We start from the raw sequence: 22051 nt of genomic DNA, 5'->3' as shown, positions 1-22051 counted from the left end.
TTCCCATGGCCCCTGCCTGCCTTTTTGACCTCGTCTCCTACCACCCTCTCCCCAATCCCACCAGCCCCACTGGCCTTCCTGCCTTACCTCAAACACCACTAACTTATCCCTACCTTTGCCCTTGCTCTTCTCTCTACCTGGACTGAGTCTCAGCTTCAGTGTCACCTCTCTAGCTAAAGCAGCAACCCTACCAGGTCCCTCACACCCTCAGGCAGTCTCCTCTCTCTTCAGAGCACTTGTCTCTGTCTGAAGGCATTTAATTATTGCTGTGATCATTGCCTGCCTCCATTCACTAGAGTGAAGGCTTCGGGAGGGCAGGGCCTATCTCGTTCACTGCTCCATCCCTAGCACCCAGAAGAGCGCCTTGCACAAAGAAGGCACTCGAACACATGTGAATGACTGATCGCCACGTGAAAGCAGCCTTGTCGTTTCACTGATACCCCCACGGGGCCAGCTTCTCGGGCAAGTATCTGGTCGAGGGTCATGGGCCTCAATACTCTCCTACAGTCCCCAACCCTCTCCACTACAAGTGTTTTCTGACATGGGTCCATCCTCTTGTATTTGTTACTCTCTCTCACGTACTTCTGCCTTGGGATGTTGTGTTCCTTCTGATGGAAGTGAGCTGGGTGATGCCTGGTCAGCTGAGCTGTGTGTCTGTGTTTACAGATAACTGAGCTGGGCCGGGAGCACTGCCTGGTGAGAAGGGCCTTTTGAGTTACGGAGTTTGGGGGATTGGTTGGGGAGTGAGTTTGTTCTGTGCCTCTATAGGCCCTTGGACGCCCTTCCTGGTAGGTTGTCGGAACTGGAGAGTTCTTAGGCCCCAAGAAGTCAGAGGTTCCTGTCCTGACGCATGGATACTCATTTTGGTGAGGTGTCAGAGCTGGGTGGAGGGGGCCATGTGTGTTCAGTCAGTGGAGAAGGGGGAGCAGAACAGTGGACCTAAGCTGCCCCAAGCTTGGGAACCAGCCCAAGAAGATTTCTACCGAGACTGCTCTAGACCAAGAGTGTTTCTCTGGGTATTTGCCCACGAGGCTGAGGGCCTCCTCCATGCTCCAGCAGAGTGGTGTTTACGTCTCACCGATTTTGTTATTTCCTGTGCTCCCCTTTACGGCTTCTGTGAAAGAACCTCTTGCTCTGGTCAGCGTACCTCAGGAATGGTGCTCTTCTGTCTGGTGTGTGCTTGAGAAAAAGTATTTTATGGGGTGATCCTTTATAGTTGGGTTCTTACTCATCAGACCCAATTTCACCCACCTTGACCTTCTCTCTTAGAAAAAAGACGAGGGCACGGCACCAAGAGAAGCCTTCGGGTGAGCCTGAACCCCTGTCTGTTGGATCTGTGTGACCCTCAGCAATCTCATCCTCCCACGAGACTTGGAGCCTCAGTTTCCTCTTTTTGTAAAATGGGGTTAATAACACCACCTGCCAGATACGCAGGGTTATGGGGAGGAACAACAAAAATAATGATCATAAAGAGCTCTGGAAACATTAAATCACCATGGGAAGGAAGGCATCACTATCGTTGTTTTCTCCGGGGCTGTGAACAAATTCTATTAGGCAATGCAACAGAACGACTGCAAACCTCACTTTAAGCCCTAGTTTTTCGAGAGCTCACCATCCACCATTCCTGATTTACCATATCTTTCTCAAGAAGTCCCAGTGGCAAGCTGCTTTGTAAGGAGTCTGAGACGATATGTCAGGAGCTATCAAGCCCAATCTAGTCTACCCCAAAGAGCAATGGTGTTTGAGGTTGGTCACCGGGGCAATGGCAAATAAAGCCCATTGGTGATGACCAAGTTCCTTCCTTGGGCCAGTCTGAGGGTATCACAGTGGAAAACTCTGGCCTTTGGTACCCAAACTGGCAGGAATCCCAAATGCAAAGAGAGTCAGCTCCCATTTGGGAGACCGAATCCTCAGACCCAGTTTCCCGTCAGCCCTAGCACGGCCATCTTTACACTTGACAGCCTCCCATCCACCGGAAATCACTATGCAAAACCACTCCCTCCTCCAGGGCCTTGGCTGCCCTCCTTCTCATACACTGCGTTTGCTCTGTTTGACTGGACACATCTACCTAGGCATCCCTTCAGAGTCAAGAAGTGGGGTTAGGCATGAGGCTCACGCCGAGGTGTTGATGGTGGTGATTTTCCATCCTCTGCTCTGATCAAGTGAGGACAGGTATTAATTTCATGTCTCTTTAAACTGCAGGGTGAAACATAAACGTATTCAAGAACGCTCTTGATGTTCAGTGTTTCTTTAAAAGGGAAAGGAGAAGGGAAATGAATTTGGGGAAAAAAGGAAGGAAAGAGGGAGGGAAGGGGGAAAGAAACACTACTTACGCCGTTTGCAGCCACATTTTTTTATTCTTTTGGGATCCGTGATGTCATCATGACAGGCCTTGCAGTAAAAAAATGCCCTGGAGGAAAAGAATGGAAAAACTGACACGATTCATAATCCACCCAAGTGAAATGAGGACCACATTTCCTCCACCATGGTGCCAAATTAATGAAACACGCCAGCACTAATTTCCTTTAATCTTCTGAAAGGTTTAGACGTTTACAGACGGAAATGTTTGTTGCGAGACCATTTATTTCAAACATAGGATTCTGCGATTTGAGTTAGTGCTTCTCTTCATAAACTTTTATTTGAAAAGGAGCTGGGAGAGAGATTGCTGACGTGACACACCACATCTGCTCGCTCCTCTTTCATTTTGGAGAACAGCTCTAAATGCTGCTCGTCAGAACACGTGGGCAACCAGCTCTGGGCCCTTGGCGGGAAGTTAAATACATCTCCGACATCCTCACCGTCTGGTCAAATAGGTATTAAAGGGGCACAAGGGTGACATTCCTCAGTCAAATAAAAACATTAGCCTACTCACTTGGAAAGCACCTTCTCTTGTCAGCCAGAGCGAGAGAGGTTGAGGAGGAAGGTGGAAAGGGAGAGTCAAAGGGGCCCTCTGTCAAATTCCTTCTGGGGTATCATAGCCTGTATTTACTCCCAAACTGGCTGGACTCACTCCCATACCATCCAGGCCTGAGAACACATCATCACTGAAGGTTTTCTTCTTATGAAGGAGCACAGCTCATGTGACCCTTTGGATGGGGTGGGCAGAGGGTATTATAGGATTGGGCTGGATAGGAGGAGACCCAGAGCAAGCAACCAACAAGAAAATCCTCTCCTGTGACTCAAATGTTAATATATGATTACAAGGTCTATTGGCTGTCGGAGATATTCTGGATGAGGCAAAACAAGGTCATTGGAGCACTGTTTATTTATTTATTTATTTATTTATTTTTGGCTGTGTTGGGTCTTCGTTTCTGTGCGAGGGCTTTCTCTAGTTGTGGCAAGCGGGGGCCGCTCTTCATCGTGGTGCGCGGCCCTCTCACTGTCGCGGCCTCTCTTGTTGCGGAGCACAGGCTCCAGACGCGCAGGCTCAGTGGTTGTGGCGCACGGGCCTAGTTGCTCCGCGGCATGTGGGACCTTCCCAGACCAGGGCTCGAACCCGTGTCCCCTGCACTGGCAGGCAGATTCTCAACCACTGCGCCACCAGGGAAGCCCCGGAGCACTATTTAAAATGCACAGGAATAGGGACTTCCCTGGTGGCACAGTGGTTAAGAATCTGCCTGCCAATGCAGGGGACACAGGTTCGATCCCTGGTCCGGGAAGATCCCTCATGCCGCGGAGCAACTAAGCCCGTGTGCCACAACTACTGAGCCTGTGCTCTAGAGCCCGTGCTCTGTAACAGGAGAAGCCACCGCAATGAGAAGCCCGCGCACCACAATGAAGAGCAGACCCCGCTCGCTGCAACTAGAGAAAGCCCGCGCCCAGCAACGAAGACCCAATGCAGCCAAAAATAAATAAATAAATACGTTAATTAATTAATTAAAAATAAAATGCACAGGAATAAATGGAACAAAATAAAATGCACAGGGCCTAGAAGAATCGCACTGGGGGCCTATGTCCTTTCAAAACTGGGGGATACTGTGATAAAATTCATTGGAACAGCCCTCTGGATAAGGGCATTAACAAAATCCTTGGCTCACCACCTTCACCATTCCCAACATGCAACTGAATGCCAGGGATAAACATAGTCTTTCCTTGACCTGGGCTATAAAGAAATAAACACAATTCTTGACCATTTTATTCTTGGTTCCTTTTGCTTTCTCACAGGACTTCACTTATGGCTGGCACCGGTTGGGAACCAACATTAAGACTCTGCGATCTGGGAGAGGTCTTGCAGACCTTGCAGTCAAAGTCCCTGGGACTCACCGTCCTTCCTCATCTGTAAATCGAGGAGGTTGTTGTGACCTGCCCAAAGTCATTCTGTCTGGACCTTGGCCGACTCCAGGACTTCTAAATCCAAGCCCAAAGTTCTTCCCACCCTATCAGCTCATCCACTACTTAAATGCCAGTTCTTATCCATCTTGCAAAAAAGGAAAGGTAGCTGACTGCTTGTCTGAGTGACAATGTGGCTAAGAACCCAATCAGTGATGACCTGCCCTGAAAGGGGAAGGACAGGAAAGGAGGAAGTGATTTTGCTTCCACTTCCTTTGGCCATTTTCTCCCCCATTTGATGCTACACGTAATAATAATTGTAACAAAAATAACAGCTAGCATTTATAGAGCACAGATTATAGGCCAGGAGCTGTTCTAAGCATTTTACAAGCATTAACATATTTGATCCTCGAACAATCCTTTGAAGGAGATACTGTTATCTCTGTTTTACAGATAAGGAGACTGAAGCACAGAGAGGTTAAGTGGCCTGCCCAAGGGCACACAGCTACGAGTGGCAGAGCCAGGATTCAAATCCACAGAGTCTAGTGCCAGAGTCCAAGGTCTTAACACATCTTTACTAAAGAGATAGCAAGAGGATGATGAATCTGAAGAGACTATTGAAAAGACAAAGTATGATTACTTCATGAATTAAAGCTGGATTCTGAAAGTGAAATATTCGAAGGGCCAGACAGGTAAAGTTAATGAGTGGTGACCTAGAGACACCACCCCCGGCCCCCCAGCTGAAGGGAGCAGAGTGCCTAAGCTCCAGCTGATTTTTGCCAGGTGGTACTTCTCTGCAGGCACCATTCTCTTCCCCATGCATCTCTGCCTCTCACGCTCACCTGGCAAAGCCCCGCCCTACTGCACACCGGCACCCAAGCAGCTGAGCATTGCTGGGGAAAGGACACGCCTCTCTGCTGACTGATCTCACTTGAAATCCATGGCTGTGGATTCTGGGGGCCTTTCACACTCTTCGGGATGCCCCCCCACCCCCTGTACCTTCTCCTCCCATGTCAATCCTCTCTGCCCTCCTCTCCGCTCCCTCTCCTCCCACCCCTTCTCCAAACAGCTGGTGACCCGGCCCCATGCAGCATCAAGACCATATCTGCATCCTGCAAGGCTGGCCTTTAGGATCTCCTTGTCCTCGGGTTCTCCTGTAGTTTGGCCAATGGGAGGGGACAGCAGGAGACTGGAGGGTGGTCGTGAAATGGTAGTAGTGCCATTTCCCTACTGAAGGACACGGCTCCCGCCAGGCAGCCTTTCCTTCACTACAATCTCTCTCTCCAGGTTCTGATAGCCCTCCTTCCCCTTGAGTCTGCAGATCCAGGGCTGAGAGTGGCTCCCCTCTGTTGCTGGCTCTGGGGTGCTTTGCCATTCCTTGTTAGTTTCCCTTAACTCTCTGCCCACAGCTTTATATGGTTCCTTCATAAAACTCTCCTCCCTTTTCCCATTTAAGTGTGTCATCTGTTTCTCGCCAGGACCCTCACTGATACAGGACCCAAATTTCCATCTCCAGCCCTCACCTTTTCCCAGAATGCCGGACTCTCAGGCCCCGCTGGCTCTATGACGTCTCCGTGTGCATGTTTAGTATGTGCTGCCTGCTTATCCTAGTCCAAATAGAATTCTTGATTTCCTACCACCTCAAACTTGCTCTTTCCCCAGTCTTCCCCATATCAGTAAGATGGGGCCGCCATCCCCCCAACTGCGTAAGCTCCAAATCTAGGCTCCATTTTCGATTTCTCTTCTTCCCCTCACTTCTTACATCCAGTTCATCAGTGGGTCCTACAGACTATCTAAGATATATCCTGAATTGCTCTTACTTCTCTCCACCTCCACTCACCAATCTAACACAAGCTATCATGTCCCACCTGAACTAGTCCGTGAGTCTGTTGGCCTCCCCTCCCACCCTACTACATCCTATCCTCTACCACCAGATGGAAACACCTCTTAATAACACAAATCAGACTACATCACCCCCAGCTGAAAACCACCCATGACTCCATTTTATACTAACACAACCTCTGTAAGAAGTCCTATGGAAACGAGCTCCTGCCTTTCCCTCTAACCTCATCTAGCCCACTTTCTTCCCCTAGGTTCCCTGAACACGACAAAATTGTTCCCACCGTGTCTCCTCTTCCCTTCTGATCCCTGTATGATGGATTCTTTGCCCATCACCTCCATCTCTGCTCAAATCTTTCTCCCTCAGAGCAGCCGTCACTTACCTCCAATCTAAATCAGTGGCAGCTGCATTAATTCTTTGCACCACGAATAAACAAAACTGCAGTTCTCTCCCCCACAGAACGTGAGCCCATGAGAGCAGCATCTTCTCCCCACTGTTCACCACTGCTTCCTTGGCACCTAATACAGAGTGGTCTCAGAAGTGAGTGACCTACACACATTTGATAAATGAAGGGAGTATGAGAACGCTTGGAGGCTTTCACTCCTCTTTTCCTAAAACACTGCATCTGAAAGTTTCTCTGAGCTACAATCCATTACCTTTTTCCGTTGCCTTTTTGCAGCAGAGGGTGAAAACTCAATACTAGATCATCATAATCTACTTTTCCATTTTTACAAAACTTGTTTAGTTTCCTTCAAACCTCCGATGTCCTTTCTGTGGTTTCCTGCAGTCTTCATCTATTCGAAATCCCCTAACTGACAGCATTTGCTCTTGACACATCACACACCATGGAAAATTACAGGCTGGTGTTGAGGCTGATTGTGTCAGCATGTATTTGTGAATACCATAAAGCACTGAAATGAGACATACTGCACTCCCTAATATAGGAGGTAATTTGTTTTTTGGACTGCCTGGTATTTGTGACATTCATTAGTGAGAGATGCAATAGGAAATAGAATTACACAAATGGGAGCTTCATATTATATTTGCTATCTGGGAGGTACATGTGATCGATGGTGCCGCTGTGCTCCCAGCCCCCATACATGGTGCTGAGATGCTGTTTCCAGCTTTCGTGCCTCGCAGTTTGGACGGGGGCACAACCTTCTCTCCCAGAAGACCTGGAGGGGGCTTCAGTCTCATTTACCCTCACTTTCCTCTCTCAGGTGACCCCAGTTTCAGGGGTACTCCTGGAAAAGGTGAGGACCCAGGAACTAGACGAGGAGGTTTTCCTCTTCCACACCTGAGTAACGGCAATCCTTTCCCAATTTCCAGAAGTAAATTTAAATCATTAGATTCCTCAATCTCAAGGATATTTTTTTTGCTTCTGCACCCCATTTTGTCCTAAAAGCTTCTATAACTAGTATGGCTAGTTTGTAAGAGTGGGTGAAGAAGAAAATAAGTGTCAGTTATCAAATCTCATAGGTCTGTACTCAGCGTGGCAGGCTCACCTCTTGGCAAATAAATAATTAAGAACATAAGCTCTGGAACGGGACTTCCTGGTTTTAAATCCTGACTTTACACTAGCAGTGTAGCTTTGGGCGGGTTAGTTAACCAACCTGTGCCTCAGTTTCCTCGCATGTAAACGGGAATAGTAATGGTACCTGTCTGAGGTTGTCGAGAGGATTAAATGAGTTCATCAACACCTGGTACCTGGTGCGTAGAACAGTGCAGGCGCACATTGAACTCTGCGTAAGAATTTGCTAGTATTATTAAGTGTGGTCGAAAACGTGGGTTTTAGAAAAGGAAAGACCAGCTCTAATTGGGCTCTGCCACTTGCTTACATGCTGCATGGCCTTGAACAGACCATTTGCCCCAATTTCACAGATGAGGAAACCAAAGCCTGAAGAGCTTTAGAAGACCTACCTCACCAGGTTATTCTGAGGAGTAGCATTAAAGAACACAGATCACCTAGCACAGGCCTGGCTTTGAGGAGGAGCTCACGGAATGAAGACAATAGGCTTATACAAAAACGACAGATCTTGACAATTCATCGTTTATTTAAAAGATTTTATGTAACGTTGTTGTTGAGCTGAGTGACCTGTCTGACCATTTGAGTCACATTTTCTACTAGTAAGTTTTTCCTAGTTCACAGGCTAGAATCAAATACAACAATTCCATGGTGTTCTGCAAAAAACCCTATGACTTCCTGGGCTGCTTTAAACGAGTTTGCGGATACTAATAAGAGTGTCATGAAACACTGAGGCCAGTGAAATCCTGGGCTGTACCTACAGAGGCTTAAGAAGTGAACCTGACAGCTTCAGCCACTTACCTAGAAGGCCACCAATAAAAATACAGCCGGTTTAGTATTTCATCTGAAATTAATCCAAACCTTTTGAGATTCCATGTGGCACTTAAAGTAGAAAACGGTTAATTCTCGAGTAAATCTGCCTGGATACTATTAAGTAAAAAGCACTAGACAAGGGGCCGGTTATCCTATGTTGTGTTGTTCTGGGTCATCAAGAATCAGGTTGATCACTTAGGCTCCCTGGGACTCACTTTCCTCCCCTGGAAAATGAAAGAGCAGGTATCTAGGGCCTCCTAGGTCTAAAATGTTATTATTCTAATTCAAAGGTGTGGAACTGACTGTGTGAAGAGGAATCCATGGAAGCATTTGAAAGCACAGTCTCTTCTTCCTGAGATTCAGCACCCTCTGATGCCCATAGACATGTTGAGAAGCTTTGGGGTTAGGGCCCGGTACACACTGAAAGCATATCTCAGTGGATGGAGATACATAGGTCTGAGCCAAAAAGGAAGGCAAGCGAAAATAAACTCTTACCTTTTAACTTCTTTGGCATCGCTTGCGATGAAAAATCCTAAAGTACCTTCTTGGATCTTAAGGTGGTTTCCAGGATTAATTAATATACTGCTCAGTGAACAAAAACAAAGAAAGAAGACATAGTTATGAGGTCGTGTTCTGAAGAAGAAAACCTTGAAGGCTACACCGTACTGTTAACTTTATAGGGGGCCCACTAGTCTAATGCTTTCCCCAAAGATTTTGTCTACAGCCTGACATCCACTGTCCCACACATTTAATTGGATAACGCCATCATAAAGGTCTGCTGCCCAGTTCCCAGGTTGGCATACTCCCAGTTGCAGATATCAAAGCAAATCCACGTTTTAGGGTCAGGTTTGTACAATGGGATTGCCATGCGCTTCTGATTTGAAGCAAAGTTCCTAATAATATATCCTTTTGGAAACTGCTGTTGACAGTCAATGTTGAGTGTTATTGGTCTAATAGAGCTACGGCTACACTAATTTTCCATTAGATGACAGAGCATTAATGGGACCCCTATATGCATACAGAAACATACAAATATGCACAACACATACTACTGCAGGGAATGGTACGGGACACCTGTAACCAATGCAGAAGCCAGCAGAACATCTGCATGACATTGACAAGGACATGGAAGTGGATTCCATGTGCAGCCTAGGTAGAAAGAATTGGACCTACCCTAGCAATGAGAAAGAAAAATGCCAGCAGTTGGAAATACTTAATGATTCCAGTCTGCTGTTTACAAAGATGTATGGGAGTGTTTGATTAAGGTATGTGTCTAGTATATCCTCATTGGGGCCAACTGTAATTAGAAAACGAATGCAAATTATCCCTAAAAAAACTTCCCCTGTGGGGAAGTATGAACCTAAATATACCCTGTCCTATTTCAAAGTGGTATAAATAGATTAGCTGACCAAGTTGTGTTTGGACTGACAGAAGAGATAAATGTATCCTAATCTAATAAATGGATGAAACAAGCAAGTTTAATTGTCTTCAGATCAAAAGCAGAATACAGGGCTATCTTACACAGAGACTGAGATGAGGCTTTGGGCTTAATGGACATGGAATTGAGGCATTGTAAATAAATGCAGCACCAGATACGACAGAGGTACCCTTTGATCTGAAAAGCTGGTGTTTAAGGTAATAGATGTTTGGAATCAGGCTAAAGGAAGTCCTCAACTGTCTAAAACAATCAAAACAGAGAATGGTATTTAACGTGTAATCTTTTACTGCTGGTAAAACCATTACCAAAAAGTGCCGTGGCCAACAGAGTGATGTGTCTGTAGCAAGACAGGAAGGACGCAGATGAACCTTTGTTCTGCTCGGAGAACTCACAGCAGATCATTACTGCAAAATGTCTGTGGTCACAAGAAGTTCCATCATTACCCATAACAAGACCTGACGGGGGAAACCAATCCTGTGACGTCGTTGTGATTAACAGTAAATAATAGCAAGGGTCCATGAAGATTTGAGTGTTCTGCCCTAGAACCACAGACAACAGTGAGATCCCCCGCCAGTCAGGAAGCAGCAGGCCATGCTAACAGCACAGCTTGCGATGGGCAGAAGGTCCATACAGGCACCTCCCAATCACCCCTGCAACACCTCTTCACTTGGTTTAAGAGCCCTCTGACTTTTCAGGATCATGGGAGGAAAAGGGTCAGAGTTTTTTCACAGTTTAGATGGATCCCTTTTTCAAATCCAAGTAAGTGGAATGTTGTAGAGAGGCAGGATGCTGGATTTTGCATTTCCTACCCCCTTGCCTGCATGGCAGTTCTTCTGTGCCCTGGTTCTGCAATCAGAAATTAAGTCCAAATGCCAGCCCTGCCATTCAGTAGCTGTCTGACTTTGGGCAAGGTACTGAATCTTCCTAGAACTCGATTACCTCACCTATGAGACGGAGATGAAGATAAGCACAGTCTTTTTTCAGAGGATTAAGGGAGATGATGCACAGAAAGCTCAATGCATATTAGTGATTATTTTTATTATTTATTATTGCAAAAAAATGCCCCCCAAATGCCCAAATTATCACTTTAGCTGTCCCCATGGAACGGAACACAGGACTTCTTATCAAAATACCCTGTCTATAATGAGATAAAAAATTACAGGGTGAAGAACTATACACTCCAGAATAATATACAGGGACATACATGAAAAGTTCTGGGTTCCTCTGGAGTTTAAAGGAACTAATTCCTTAAAGTTGGATAAGCCTACATTTTGATGTGTATTCATATAAGGGTGTAAAAAAAGCTCCTGAGTGAAAAAGAATCCTATCATGATTTTAACAATGCAATTCAAAAGAGGAAATTTGACACTCATCAATGTCTCGGTGACATATATGCGCGAAACAAGCCTCGCACAGAACCCTGTTTCCCTTTTTTACATCATACGCTTCATTAATTGCACTCCAGTGATCAAGCCCATTGTGTCATGGTTCCCATCAATGGAAAGTTTCTTTTCATTTCCTTTGTTCTTCAGCAACAGTGAATAAGAACTGGCACACAGTGAGAATTCGGGACTGTCATTCCGGAGATGGCAGGTTGAGATAATTTATTACAGTCTTCAAGCCTTGCTTTAGTCAAGTTAGTGTGGTGGAGGGGAGAGATTCTGGGCACTGATGTAGAGCAGATTTGTGTTCAAACCTCAGTTTCGCTGCCGTTAAGGGAGCAGGTGCCTGTGTCGGGCAGCCGAGCTCAGGTCCCGGCCTTGGGCATGTACCTGCCGATAAACCTCACTCTCCTCATCTGTAAAATGGGGTGAGTAATCACTAGCTTCAAGTGTCACTAAGAGAAGTAAAGTACATGCTATGTGCAGAGTGAGGGCCACGTAGTAGGTTCCTAACACGTGGTCACTATTACTAGTAAGCCAGGTAATTACAACAACTAAACAAGAGCTAGATGATCTCTCACAGCATCACAGCTCTCATGTTGTCTTTGGTGCTAATAAACTACCTAGGAGGCATCCCAGTGGCATCGAAAGACCTCTGTATCGACCGCGGTATCTGAAACATTTTATCCCCACGCCACATCTGGAGATGGGCTCATTTGGACTGCCTACTGGTTGCACAGTGGAGTATCTCTCTGTTCTTTAAACCTCATGGCTGATGGTTAAGGTACCGAAAGCACCTCCAAAGACATCAGTGACCGTGGGGTTTCAGGATGCCCTCTAGTTCTCTTCTGGACATGGGGGAGAGGCTTTACGTCATCTCTATGTGATGATGTGAGGCTGAATCATTTGCAGTATACCGATCAGGCTAAGGCAGCCCTCTGGGCGGGAACTGAAAGACTGAGGTCAGCTCTCGAGAACAATGAAGGAAAGACATCTAGATGCATAAGGAAGCTCATTGTGCTGGATTCCACTCACAGATTTACGGGTTTGGTAAAGAAGCAGGTGCCCCTGATTTCAGGGGACCTTTGCATATAATACTTCCTGTGTAAAGGTACTAAGTTTCAAAGTCGCTCTGAGGAAATATGTTACTCTTTTTGATATTTTAGGCATTGAGTCTTCTATCCACATTCCAAATCTAGAAAGTTTAAATAGAGTAAGTCCTCCTCTCTTTCAAAATATAAAAAGATAAGGATCCTAGACAGAAGTAACTTTTTTTCCTGCCAAATGCCTGCTACCCTTAGAATATGTTATTGACCTTCTAATGGGAATATGTAAGTCTTGCCAAAGATCTTTGATCTCAAAAGACTATCCAATGTTAAGTTTGTTTGGCTCCTACGGCTGCCAAAAGTCTCCCTCCTTGTGCCTCACTTTAAATCAGGCTTTTGCTCCAACTTTGTCTAATTCACTAGCTTATCAGAGATAAACTTCAAGATGTGTCATGTGAAGAATCAAGATAATCTCTAAGAAAAAAGTCCATATATCAATTAGCAGAATTCCAATGGGGACATCTTCTTGGCAGGGGTGGACTTTCTCTCAGTTCGAGGAACTATAAATTACCCTCTTTCTTTTATGACCTTGTTAATTTCAACTGAAAACATTCAGTAACAGCTGGAGGCAAAGGGCTGGTGTGGTCCCTTCCCCAAGGATTCTTGCTCTCTCTCTCTCTCTTTTTATCCTTTGCTCTCAAACTAGTTATGTATCTAGACTTATTCTTTGGCCCCTTATCCACTCTATGAAACAAAGATGTATTTTCTGTAGGGAACCCATAGTTAAGTAAAAAAGTGAAAAACATAATCCTATTTTATTTACTTTTGTAAACAAGTTTCTCATAGTAGCCAGTTTAGAGCCCTGAATGCAATAGGCACATTTCAACTATCTGTTGAACAAATGAAAACCACAAGCAGTGGTCTCAGTTCCAAAAGTGTCTTCTTTCCCGCTCTAATAGAGAGAAACGTAGTCACAGCTGTTCTTTCAAAGAGCCAGCTGCAACTCTTACCAGTCGGGCCTATCAAAGGAGCGACCACACCTCTTCTAGGGGGTTGGCAAATGAGCTAAGAATCTCCCAGGTGCATCAAGTATAAATACGTAAATATACAGAGATAGAAACGGCATGTCACTTGGGGAGTTGGAACAATTGATTTCAATATTGAAAACACCACTCACTTAGAAACTGAAATATCAGTTCCTAAACATGAAATACATTCACATGAAACTGCTAGCAGGGCTCAGTCTAACAGGGAAACATCCTGTCGGTTCCTCCGGGAAGGGAGCTCCAGCTCACAAGCTGCAACTCATTTCATGGCGTCTCTCTTGCCGAACGTTGGTCAGGTTGGAGATTTGGGGCTTGATGAGGCAAAATGATTTATTCCCTTTCTCCACCACTTATGCATAACAACTGGGAAACAGCTAGTTATCCCTTCTTCAATCATCATAAACTTTACTTGTTTGCTGTTTTTGGAGACAACCAAGAATCAGTAATTCAACGGAAACAGATTTTTTTTTAAAGGAAACTTTTACCATTATGGATAAATATGACAGGTGCATAATTTCTCTCCTCCCCACTCCCCAATTTTGATAGGTGTAGCGTACCATTCCCTGAGCAATTACAAAAATATCACTCACATGAGAAGGTAGTTTGTACTTGATAACATGGTAATTATATCTGTGTCTAGCAAGCTAATGGGACTTCATTAACTAGAACAAGAAGATAAGAACCATCTAGAACTTCAGCTCACGCTGTGCCCAGATGAATCATGCCACTGCGAAGTGGCCTTTCTGACCACACAAGGTCACTGATGATTGCTATTGCGTGGGACTCTGTTTGACCCAATTGGTGCCCTGCAGTTTATGGGCCGTGCTAGGGAACAGCCTACAGAAACCCCAAAGCTCAAATCTTATTACCTTTCTGACACTTTTCATTTCATTACTTCTATGCTTTAAAATATATTCTGCTGGAGTCCCACACAACTAGACACACGCACTTTTCTTACAGAAGATATGTAAGAGCACAGTGTGTAGTCTATGCTTCAATATATTTGAGCCCAATTCACTGACACAGAGACAGCATAATAAAGATTGCTCCCAGTTGGTCACACTCAAATGACTGCCACTGTGGTCTGCCAATGACAGGGGCAAGGACTTGTTTAGCCTGAATCCATCTCAATCATTTTAGAAATGGCATTTTTAAATCTATTTTGCACATAAGGAAAAGAGTAGCCACATGGGATGGGGAAGAGAGTTCATTTGGGAAGGACCACGCTGGATATTTGGTTCTGGGAGCAAGCCATGTCACTTTCTGATACGCTTCAGGACAAGTCATGCCTACATCACATGCCTTCACCACAAGATAAAAGCACTCAAAGACCAAAAGCCAACAGCAGAGGTGCAACCACTGTGGACCTTTGAAGATGCAAAGTGTTGCAGTAACTTCTCGCAGTTGGATCATATCAATAATACCAAACTGACAGGAAGCCACCTCTACTCGAGAAAATCACAGAAGAATCTGACTTCGGAAAGAGTTCCAGACAAATACACACACACACACACACACACACACACACACACACACACACACACAATTACAAACACAAACACATGACAGTGATTACAATCACAGAGCAAAACAACTCTAGAGAAGATGAACGAGTAGGCATCTCAATAGTATGTTTTCGACAGTACTGTCTTCGAGAAAACGACATTGGAATTATTAACCCAAAAAGTTGAAAAAAAATCTATCGATGAGGATTTGGTCATGCTTCATGCAACATAAAACAGCAGCAAAACAGGGTGAGGTCACATGGTGAAAGTTGAGATACTTCATATTAAGAAATATGCCCAAACACACTGGGAAGAAAGAAAGCCATGGTGAGTTCATCTCAATAAACAGTACTCATTCGGTAAATCAAATGTGATGATCTGGAGATGCAGTAGCAGTGTTCTAAGTCTGTACTGAGTACTGGCCCAGAGAGAAAGTACGCCAAATGTTATCATCAAAATTAGCATAAGGAAAAAGAGTTAAGTGTAAGGGCTTGGTCTCTGTTTTGTGGATAAAAGGACACAAATTCGGCTCTACACACTGGAAACCCGACACAGGGCAGAGGAGGTCACTGGGAACGTGGATGTGGTATGCAGACAAATGGTACCAAGACACATCAGGACAGGACAGAGACAGACACCAAGGGCTGGAGAGAAGCGTCCTCCTTTGTCAACTCTAATAGCATTTGTTCCCATCGGTGGTGCCGTGACTGAAAACAGGACTGGGCCTCTGTTTTTGTGTAGGTTTCCTGCAAAGAAGTTAGTGCGCCATCCAAAAGGATCAACAAATCAAACAAGAAAAGCAATATGCTACTTTCAATTTTTATGGACTCTGGCTGGAGAGAGGTTTGTATATAAAAATACATATATATATACATATATATGTATCTACTAGACAAGGGAATGAGATTATATATACATATACACATATATGTATAATCTCTGTCTTCCTGAATTCTTGGCAAAGGGTTAGTCCTGTGGTTAGATGTGAAGACGGAGGGTGGAAGTTGGGAGGAAAGTTAACGAAGAGAGCATACCGCTTTCGGCTTCTGCAAAACGACAAGAAAAGAATTGAAAATCAAACAATTGGATAATAAATTGACTGACACCAGAAGGATAGAAGGAATAAAACCTTTGTTTCAAATTATCTGAAGGATGTGTGTGAAAACAAGGTTTTTCAACAAAGCATGGAAACAGTATCATGGGATAACAGCAACAGAGGAGGCAGTTCACACAGGTCGGAGGCACGGGGTGGGCGTGGAAAAGAGAAGCAGGGTTCTCCGAATTTTCACACCCGATCGCTTAGGAAATGGGAGAGGAAGGGAAATGGGACATTTTTAAATGAAAAACAAAATCCAAACTATTATCTCAGGAAGGTCAGAAACTCAGTTCTTTTTAACAGGGATATTGTGTGTGAGTCCTGTGTTTTCTCAGAGGCACGATCCACATTCCCTCCAGCACACCTTTTTCCAAAAGAACCAATGTGCTTCCACACTGAGACCAAGCCACGTTTGAGGATTAAAGCTGGCAGCTGCACACAGAAAGCCAAAACCAAGCCAAACAAGTTCTTTCCTCCCTTTTCTGAAAAAGGAAATTTGAAAAAACTATCTGTATGTATAAATCCGGCTTCGTTGAAAACATCCGGCGAATTAATGGGAACGTCCATCAAAGAAAAGATTGTGTCTTCAGAGAAAGCTCTGAGTTATTTTTCTTAGAATGGTGACAGTGGATTCACACCCAACCATGAACAGCCTTTCTCTCTCCCTCCTCGTGACCAAAAGGTGGCAGGTGGAAGTCGGCTGGTCAAGGTTCAGGGTGCAGTCCCCTGCCATGAAATCATTCCAGCATGGTGGAGAAACGCTATTCAGGATCACTTGTATCGTGACTTTTTTTTTTTTTTAAGAGATGCACAGAAGTGATAAAGAGAGAACACTGAATTACACAAAGATTTACTGACTTGGCAACATGAAGAATATCATTTGCAGAAACCCAGGATACACATTTCCCCTACACAGGTACAGGTGGGTATTGGCAACAACATGGGCAAGCCACAATCCCAGAAACATCCACCTTATCTGTTGAACGGCCAAGAGCCAAGGACTCTTGGGTTTTTTGCAAATACTATTTTTCACTTTGCCACCACAGAGAAGGAAAATGTGTATCTGTGTAAACAGCTGTTAACGGCTACAACCATGGTCTACCATGTGGCCACCAAATCTACCATTGTGTCTTCCTTTTGGTTGATTTGGAGTTTCAGAATAGTTTAACATGGGATCAGATTGACGTTGTGAGCAATCTGATCTGGTGGTTGAGGTAACAGAGAACATTGGAATGACTGGCTTCCAATCCAGCGTTTGTTTGGTGTTTTGTTGGTCATAGAGACACGGATTGCACGTTTGGGGCCTTATTGAGTCATTCACCAGGATAATGAAAACTCCTTAAATGATGATAGCGGGAACCTTCTAGTCTTGCCCTGCACTCTGCTCAGTTATTAAGGCTATGTTGGAGGGTATCTGCGCCCTTCCCTTGGGCACCTAAAGGAAGACGTTTTAGCATAGCTAGGAAAAAAGCATGGTTGTCCTTTCAGAGGACCCAAGCCTGAGCATTTCTCAGTGAGCTCTCTTCCAAAACTATTGATAAGAACTGGGGAGCCAAAATCATCTCTCTTACGTCTGTAATGCATACAGTACTCCGACAAAATTCCTTGTTGATGCAACGCTTCCTTCTTTCAGCACAAACTCATATATTGACTGGGGTGTTATCTATTTCGACCAGACCCAGTCCCTCATCAGTCTGATTTGCACATAATTAAGCGCAAAATAAATAAAGAGGTCTCCTGCCTCCAAGCCCTGCTCTCCTGGCTAATTTACATGTAGCTGATATTCATGCCACATGGATTTCAGTTGCACCGGGAGAGAAACATATGGTACACAATAGGCTGCTTGTAATTTGGCTATCAAGAGAGCTGGAAACTCCCATCACGACTCTGCCCCATGCCTGCTATGAAGGAGGCCAGAGTCCACCTGCTTTTTGATCACAGCAGTAAAAATGGGTTTAAGGACAGGGTCTGTCCCTGGTTTTATACTTAGAGGGTGAAAAGTGTAAGTTGGCATGATGGGTTAGAGATCTGGATGCCTCATCCCTTTCCCCCGGAAAAATACTCTTTGGGTGCCCAGCAGTGTCTGGGATAGATGCGGCAATGTCTACGTGAACACACCTTGAAATGTGCCTTCGAGTCAGACAGGTGTTGCATTAGGCTTCCAAACAAATAAATAATGCGTAAGAAAGAAGTGGACTGAACGTTCCCGGGCTGCACTCTTACCATCATAAACGTCAGCCAGCCGCTGGGTCACGGCAAACTTACCGGCTCTCTCGGTTGGCGGACTTGTACTCAATAGCTATCATCAGAAGCTTGAGCTTCACAAAACACAGCCTGCAATGAGACGGAGAAACCCCGCAGTCAGTGCTTCAGAACGACCAGAGCCACAGAACAAACACTGTTACGACCTTTCCATCTCCTGATGCGGTCATTACCCAAGGGACCCGCATTCTACGGTCACTGTGCCAGAGGGAGGGGGATGTGAGCCACACCTCCCCATCCTCCCCATTAAACTTGATTTCTCACAAGTGATAAGGGGCTGAATGTTCAAAGTGCAAACTGCACTCAGGTCTGGATGTCTAGACACAGACCTGAAGCAGGGATTTGTGCCTGGGGATTTATGCTGGGCCAGATTCATTAGTTACTCGGTTGGGTAGTTAACTGCAGGGGGAGGGAGGTATTTGGAGCAGCCGGACCTGTTATCTGGATTCCGTTTCGGTCTTTTGTACAAATGGCTCATGCTGTTGTTCTGAGCAGACCCCTGTGCGCTCAGAATGATGGTAATAATCCTTAGCCTCCGTGATGGTAATAATCCCAGCACATGACGACGGCACTGTTACTCCTGGCTCCATCCAAGCTGTCTCATCGCATCTGCCCGGCAATGAGAGGATCTGGGCAAAGGGCTTTCTAGGGAGTGGAAACAGCAAGTGCAAGGCCCCTTAGGTAGGAAGGAAGTCGGGGTGTTTGAGGACCAGCATACAGGCCAGCGAGGCTGCAGCTGAGTGTGCAAAGTTGAGAGTGACCGTGATTAGGTCAGGGAACTAGGTGGAAACAAGATCATGAAGACTTTGCCGGCTACAACAAGGAATCTGCAGCTTATTCTAAGTGGACTGGGAGTCTCTGGGTTGCTTCTAAATAGAAAAGTGACACAATCAGATGCGCTGGACCCGTGTATGCATTGCTTGCAGGTAAGGTGGTGGTGAAGGCCTCAAGCTCTGCAATGGGAATAAGACCGATAGCTCATTCCTGCCTGGGAGGCCATGATCCCCTGTATTGCTGTAAACAGACAGTCAGATTTCAAAGGACCACTTCCATCCTGGCGTATTTGGGCTCTCCCAGTGATTTGCAGATTTCTGATTCCTGCCAGCAGACTCTAATGACCTGGGTTCTGTGCTGATGATGCAGTTTGCTGAAACACCAACCCACATACCCAGCTACAGCTGGAAAAATGCTCTTCTTAATTTATGTTCCACAGAGCACCACTAACACACACCCTTTACGGGGCTGTTACCTCTGGAGCTTAAATTGTTTAAACTATCAGGTGGCTTATGCAATATTTGTTGAAACAAATTACCAGATTAAGTAACCGCTTTCTAATGTAAATAACAACTAAGTGCCAAACTCGAGGAGAAGGCTGATCTTAACTTAGCATTGATCACGAAGATGCTGATTTGCTGAAATCCTATGAGCAATGGCCACTCCGATTTGGGATTCTGGTGGTTCATGGGATCAAGGATCTTCATTGCTTTAATGACCTGACTCTATTGGTGAGAAGGGAAGAAACAGTTCATAGTAATGGTGGACTATGTCCTCCTAGCTACTACGATATCATTTACCACTTAGATAGAAAAAGAAAGGTGCTTCCTAACTCAGAAAAGTCAATAAAATCTACATGGCCTTGGGCATATTCCTTACCTAGCACAGGGCAGACCAGCACATCTGAGACCTCTTTTGTAACTTTCAAATCAATATCTAAAATTTTTCTACATGGCCTTACAGAAGTCTCTTTTTAAGAATGCTCTGACCTAAAACAAGCCTTTGTTCACTGGCCAAAGGGACTAAGAAGAGAGGGACAGAGTGATGTAAACAAAGTGATCACAGGCAGACCTTGGCGATATTGTGGGTTTGGTCCAGGCCACCACAATAAAGCAATTGTCACAATAAAGCAAGTAAGGTGAAGTTTTTGGTTTCCCAGTGTATATAAAAGTTATGTTTACACTATAGTCTATTAGTGTGCAATAGCATTATGTCGAAAAAATCAATGAACACACCTTAATTAAAAAATACTCTATTGCTAAAAAAACCCCAAAACAATTATAATAGTAACATCAAAGATCACTGATCACAGATCACCATAACAAATATAGTAATCATGAAAAAGTTTGAAATATTGTGAGAATTACCAAAATGTGACACAGAGACATGAAGTGAGTAAATACTGTTGGAAAAATGGCACTGATAGTGTTGCTTGAATAGGGTTGTCACAAACGTTCAATTTGTAAAAAAAAAAAAAAAAAAAAAAAAAAAATGCAGTATCTGCAAAGTGCAAAAAAGCCAAGTGTAATAAAAAGAGGTATGCCGGTACATGCAAACAGTGCCACAACCATAGATTTTCAGACTCAGGCACTTCAAGACTGGCTGGTCCTGCCCTTCTCGTACAGATAACAGACTGAGGTCCAAAGAAGGAAAAGCGACTTGTTCAAGGTTAAATGGCCTTTATGGAGAAAAGCCAAAAGTGGAAATCAAACAACTTGTTCAAGGTTAAACAATTTTCATGTAGAAATGTCAAAAGTGGAAATCAAGTCTCTAGGCAGTATGCTACACAGATGCTTCTTATAAAAGCAAAGGAAATGAAGTGGTTGCCAGAAACCCAACATGCAGATATGTTCTGTTTGGTCAGTACAGCATTTAAGAAAAAAAAAAAAAATCTAGAATTAGGTACCAACAGGTGATTTCATATAAAAGCGAGCTTTTCAGCTTTCCTTGATAAATCAGATATGGCCATACTGGAACCACATTCCATATGGCTAAAAGGGACTGGACCTTCAAAGCAATTACCCCTCTGGGTGGGACACGTGCTCTCCAATGTGCCACATTCTCGACTACCCCCTACTGACTCGGACCTCCTCATGCTAATTCTTTGTTGCTAACTGCCTGCCCCCTATGGGCATCTAAGCTACTACTCCCTACTCTAGTTGAGTATCCTCTGGATGTCTGCGAAGTACACATTTTGAGTAATTTACAATTTACACCGGAAACAGAACTACATCTCTCCCTATTTAAAATCACAGGTTTTCGTGAGTTCCTGCCACAGAGAACTGGCGAAGGTCAGGGTGCTGGGCTTAAGGCTGCAGCTCAGGCACAGCCTCTGTTGTGGTTCTGGGGGGAAGGGCAGATCAAGGTGAGTAAACAGGGAGTGGGTACTGTGGGGTGTGGTAATTACTTGTTTACTTGCCTCTCTGCCCTCTACACTGAGCTTCTTCAGGGCAAGATGTATGCTTGTCTCGCTGGTAGTTTGCAAAATGCAAGGAGTAAGCTTTCAGTAAATGCTGATTAAGTAAATGTATGAAAGAATGGGGAGCAGACTCTCATGAGTTGCTAGAATTATCCACAACAGATAAAGTGGTAAACTAGGAAAGTCTAGTTTAGGCAGAGAAAGCTTGGAAGTGAGCTAGCATCGTGAAACGACATGCTTTTTAACTTGGTGGACAGAAGCAGACAGATAGGAAAAGAAGGGCGTAGAAGGGAATAGCAGTGATATGCTCTGGGAATCTAATGTTTGCTTTCAATCCGCTATGACATGTGGTAAGTACAATTCTAAGATACAGACAGCGATTTCTCCTTGGAACCCTCTGCAGATCTGTTACAAAGGATGTGCCTTTGGACTACTTAGAATTGATGTCCTGAAATTAAATATTTACTTGCAACATTTACACCATTTTTCTGGTAAAGCAAAATGGGTTTTGCTCATCCAATCCTTAAAGTTATTCTTATGGCTTAAACATACACAGACCTGGGGTGGGAAAGAGAGAGGAGGCTTAGCATGAGGTAGAGTATAAGAGAGAAACAAGGTAGCTTCCACAATGTGATA

The 22051-nt window shown here is 44.6% G+C and overlaps 1 protein-coding gene across 22 annotated transcripts in view; it reads right to left on the bottom strand.

Annotated features, from left to right (window-relative positions):
* The window catches only part of KCNMA1 (potassium calcium-activated channel subfamily M alpha 1), a gene marked incomplete at both ends in the record, with an annotated part of 741342 nt that overhangs the window by 133468 nt on the left and 585823 nt on the right, over positions 1-22051 (bottom strand). For 14 of the 22 annotated variants that reach the window (XM_082854808.1, XM_082854823.1, XM_082854824.1 and 11 more), the window contains 3 exons: positions 2334-2410; positions 8943-9029; positions 18226-18294. In XM_082854808.1, coding sequence (XP_082710934.1) covers positions 2334-2410; positions 8943-9029; positions 18226-18294 — 233 coding nt within the window. Of the gene's footprint in view, positions 1-2333; positions 2411-8942; positions 9030-15898; positions 15911-18225; positions 18295-22051 lie in introns of all 22 variants that reach the window. The other 8 variants (XM_082854819.1, XM_082854826.1, XM_082854827.1 and 5 more) reach the window with 1 other exon arrangement.

This window comes from Leucopleurus acutus, assembly GCF_964270905.1.
Source record: "Leucopleurus acutus genome assembly, chromosome: 14".
NCBI lineage: Eukaryota > Metazoa > Chordata > Mammalia > Artiodactyla > Delphinidae > Leucopleurus > Leucopleurus acutus.
Note: the sequence above shows the minus strand (reverse complement) of the source record. Positions and strands in the feature narration are given on the sequence as shown.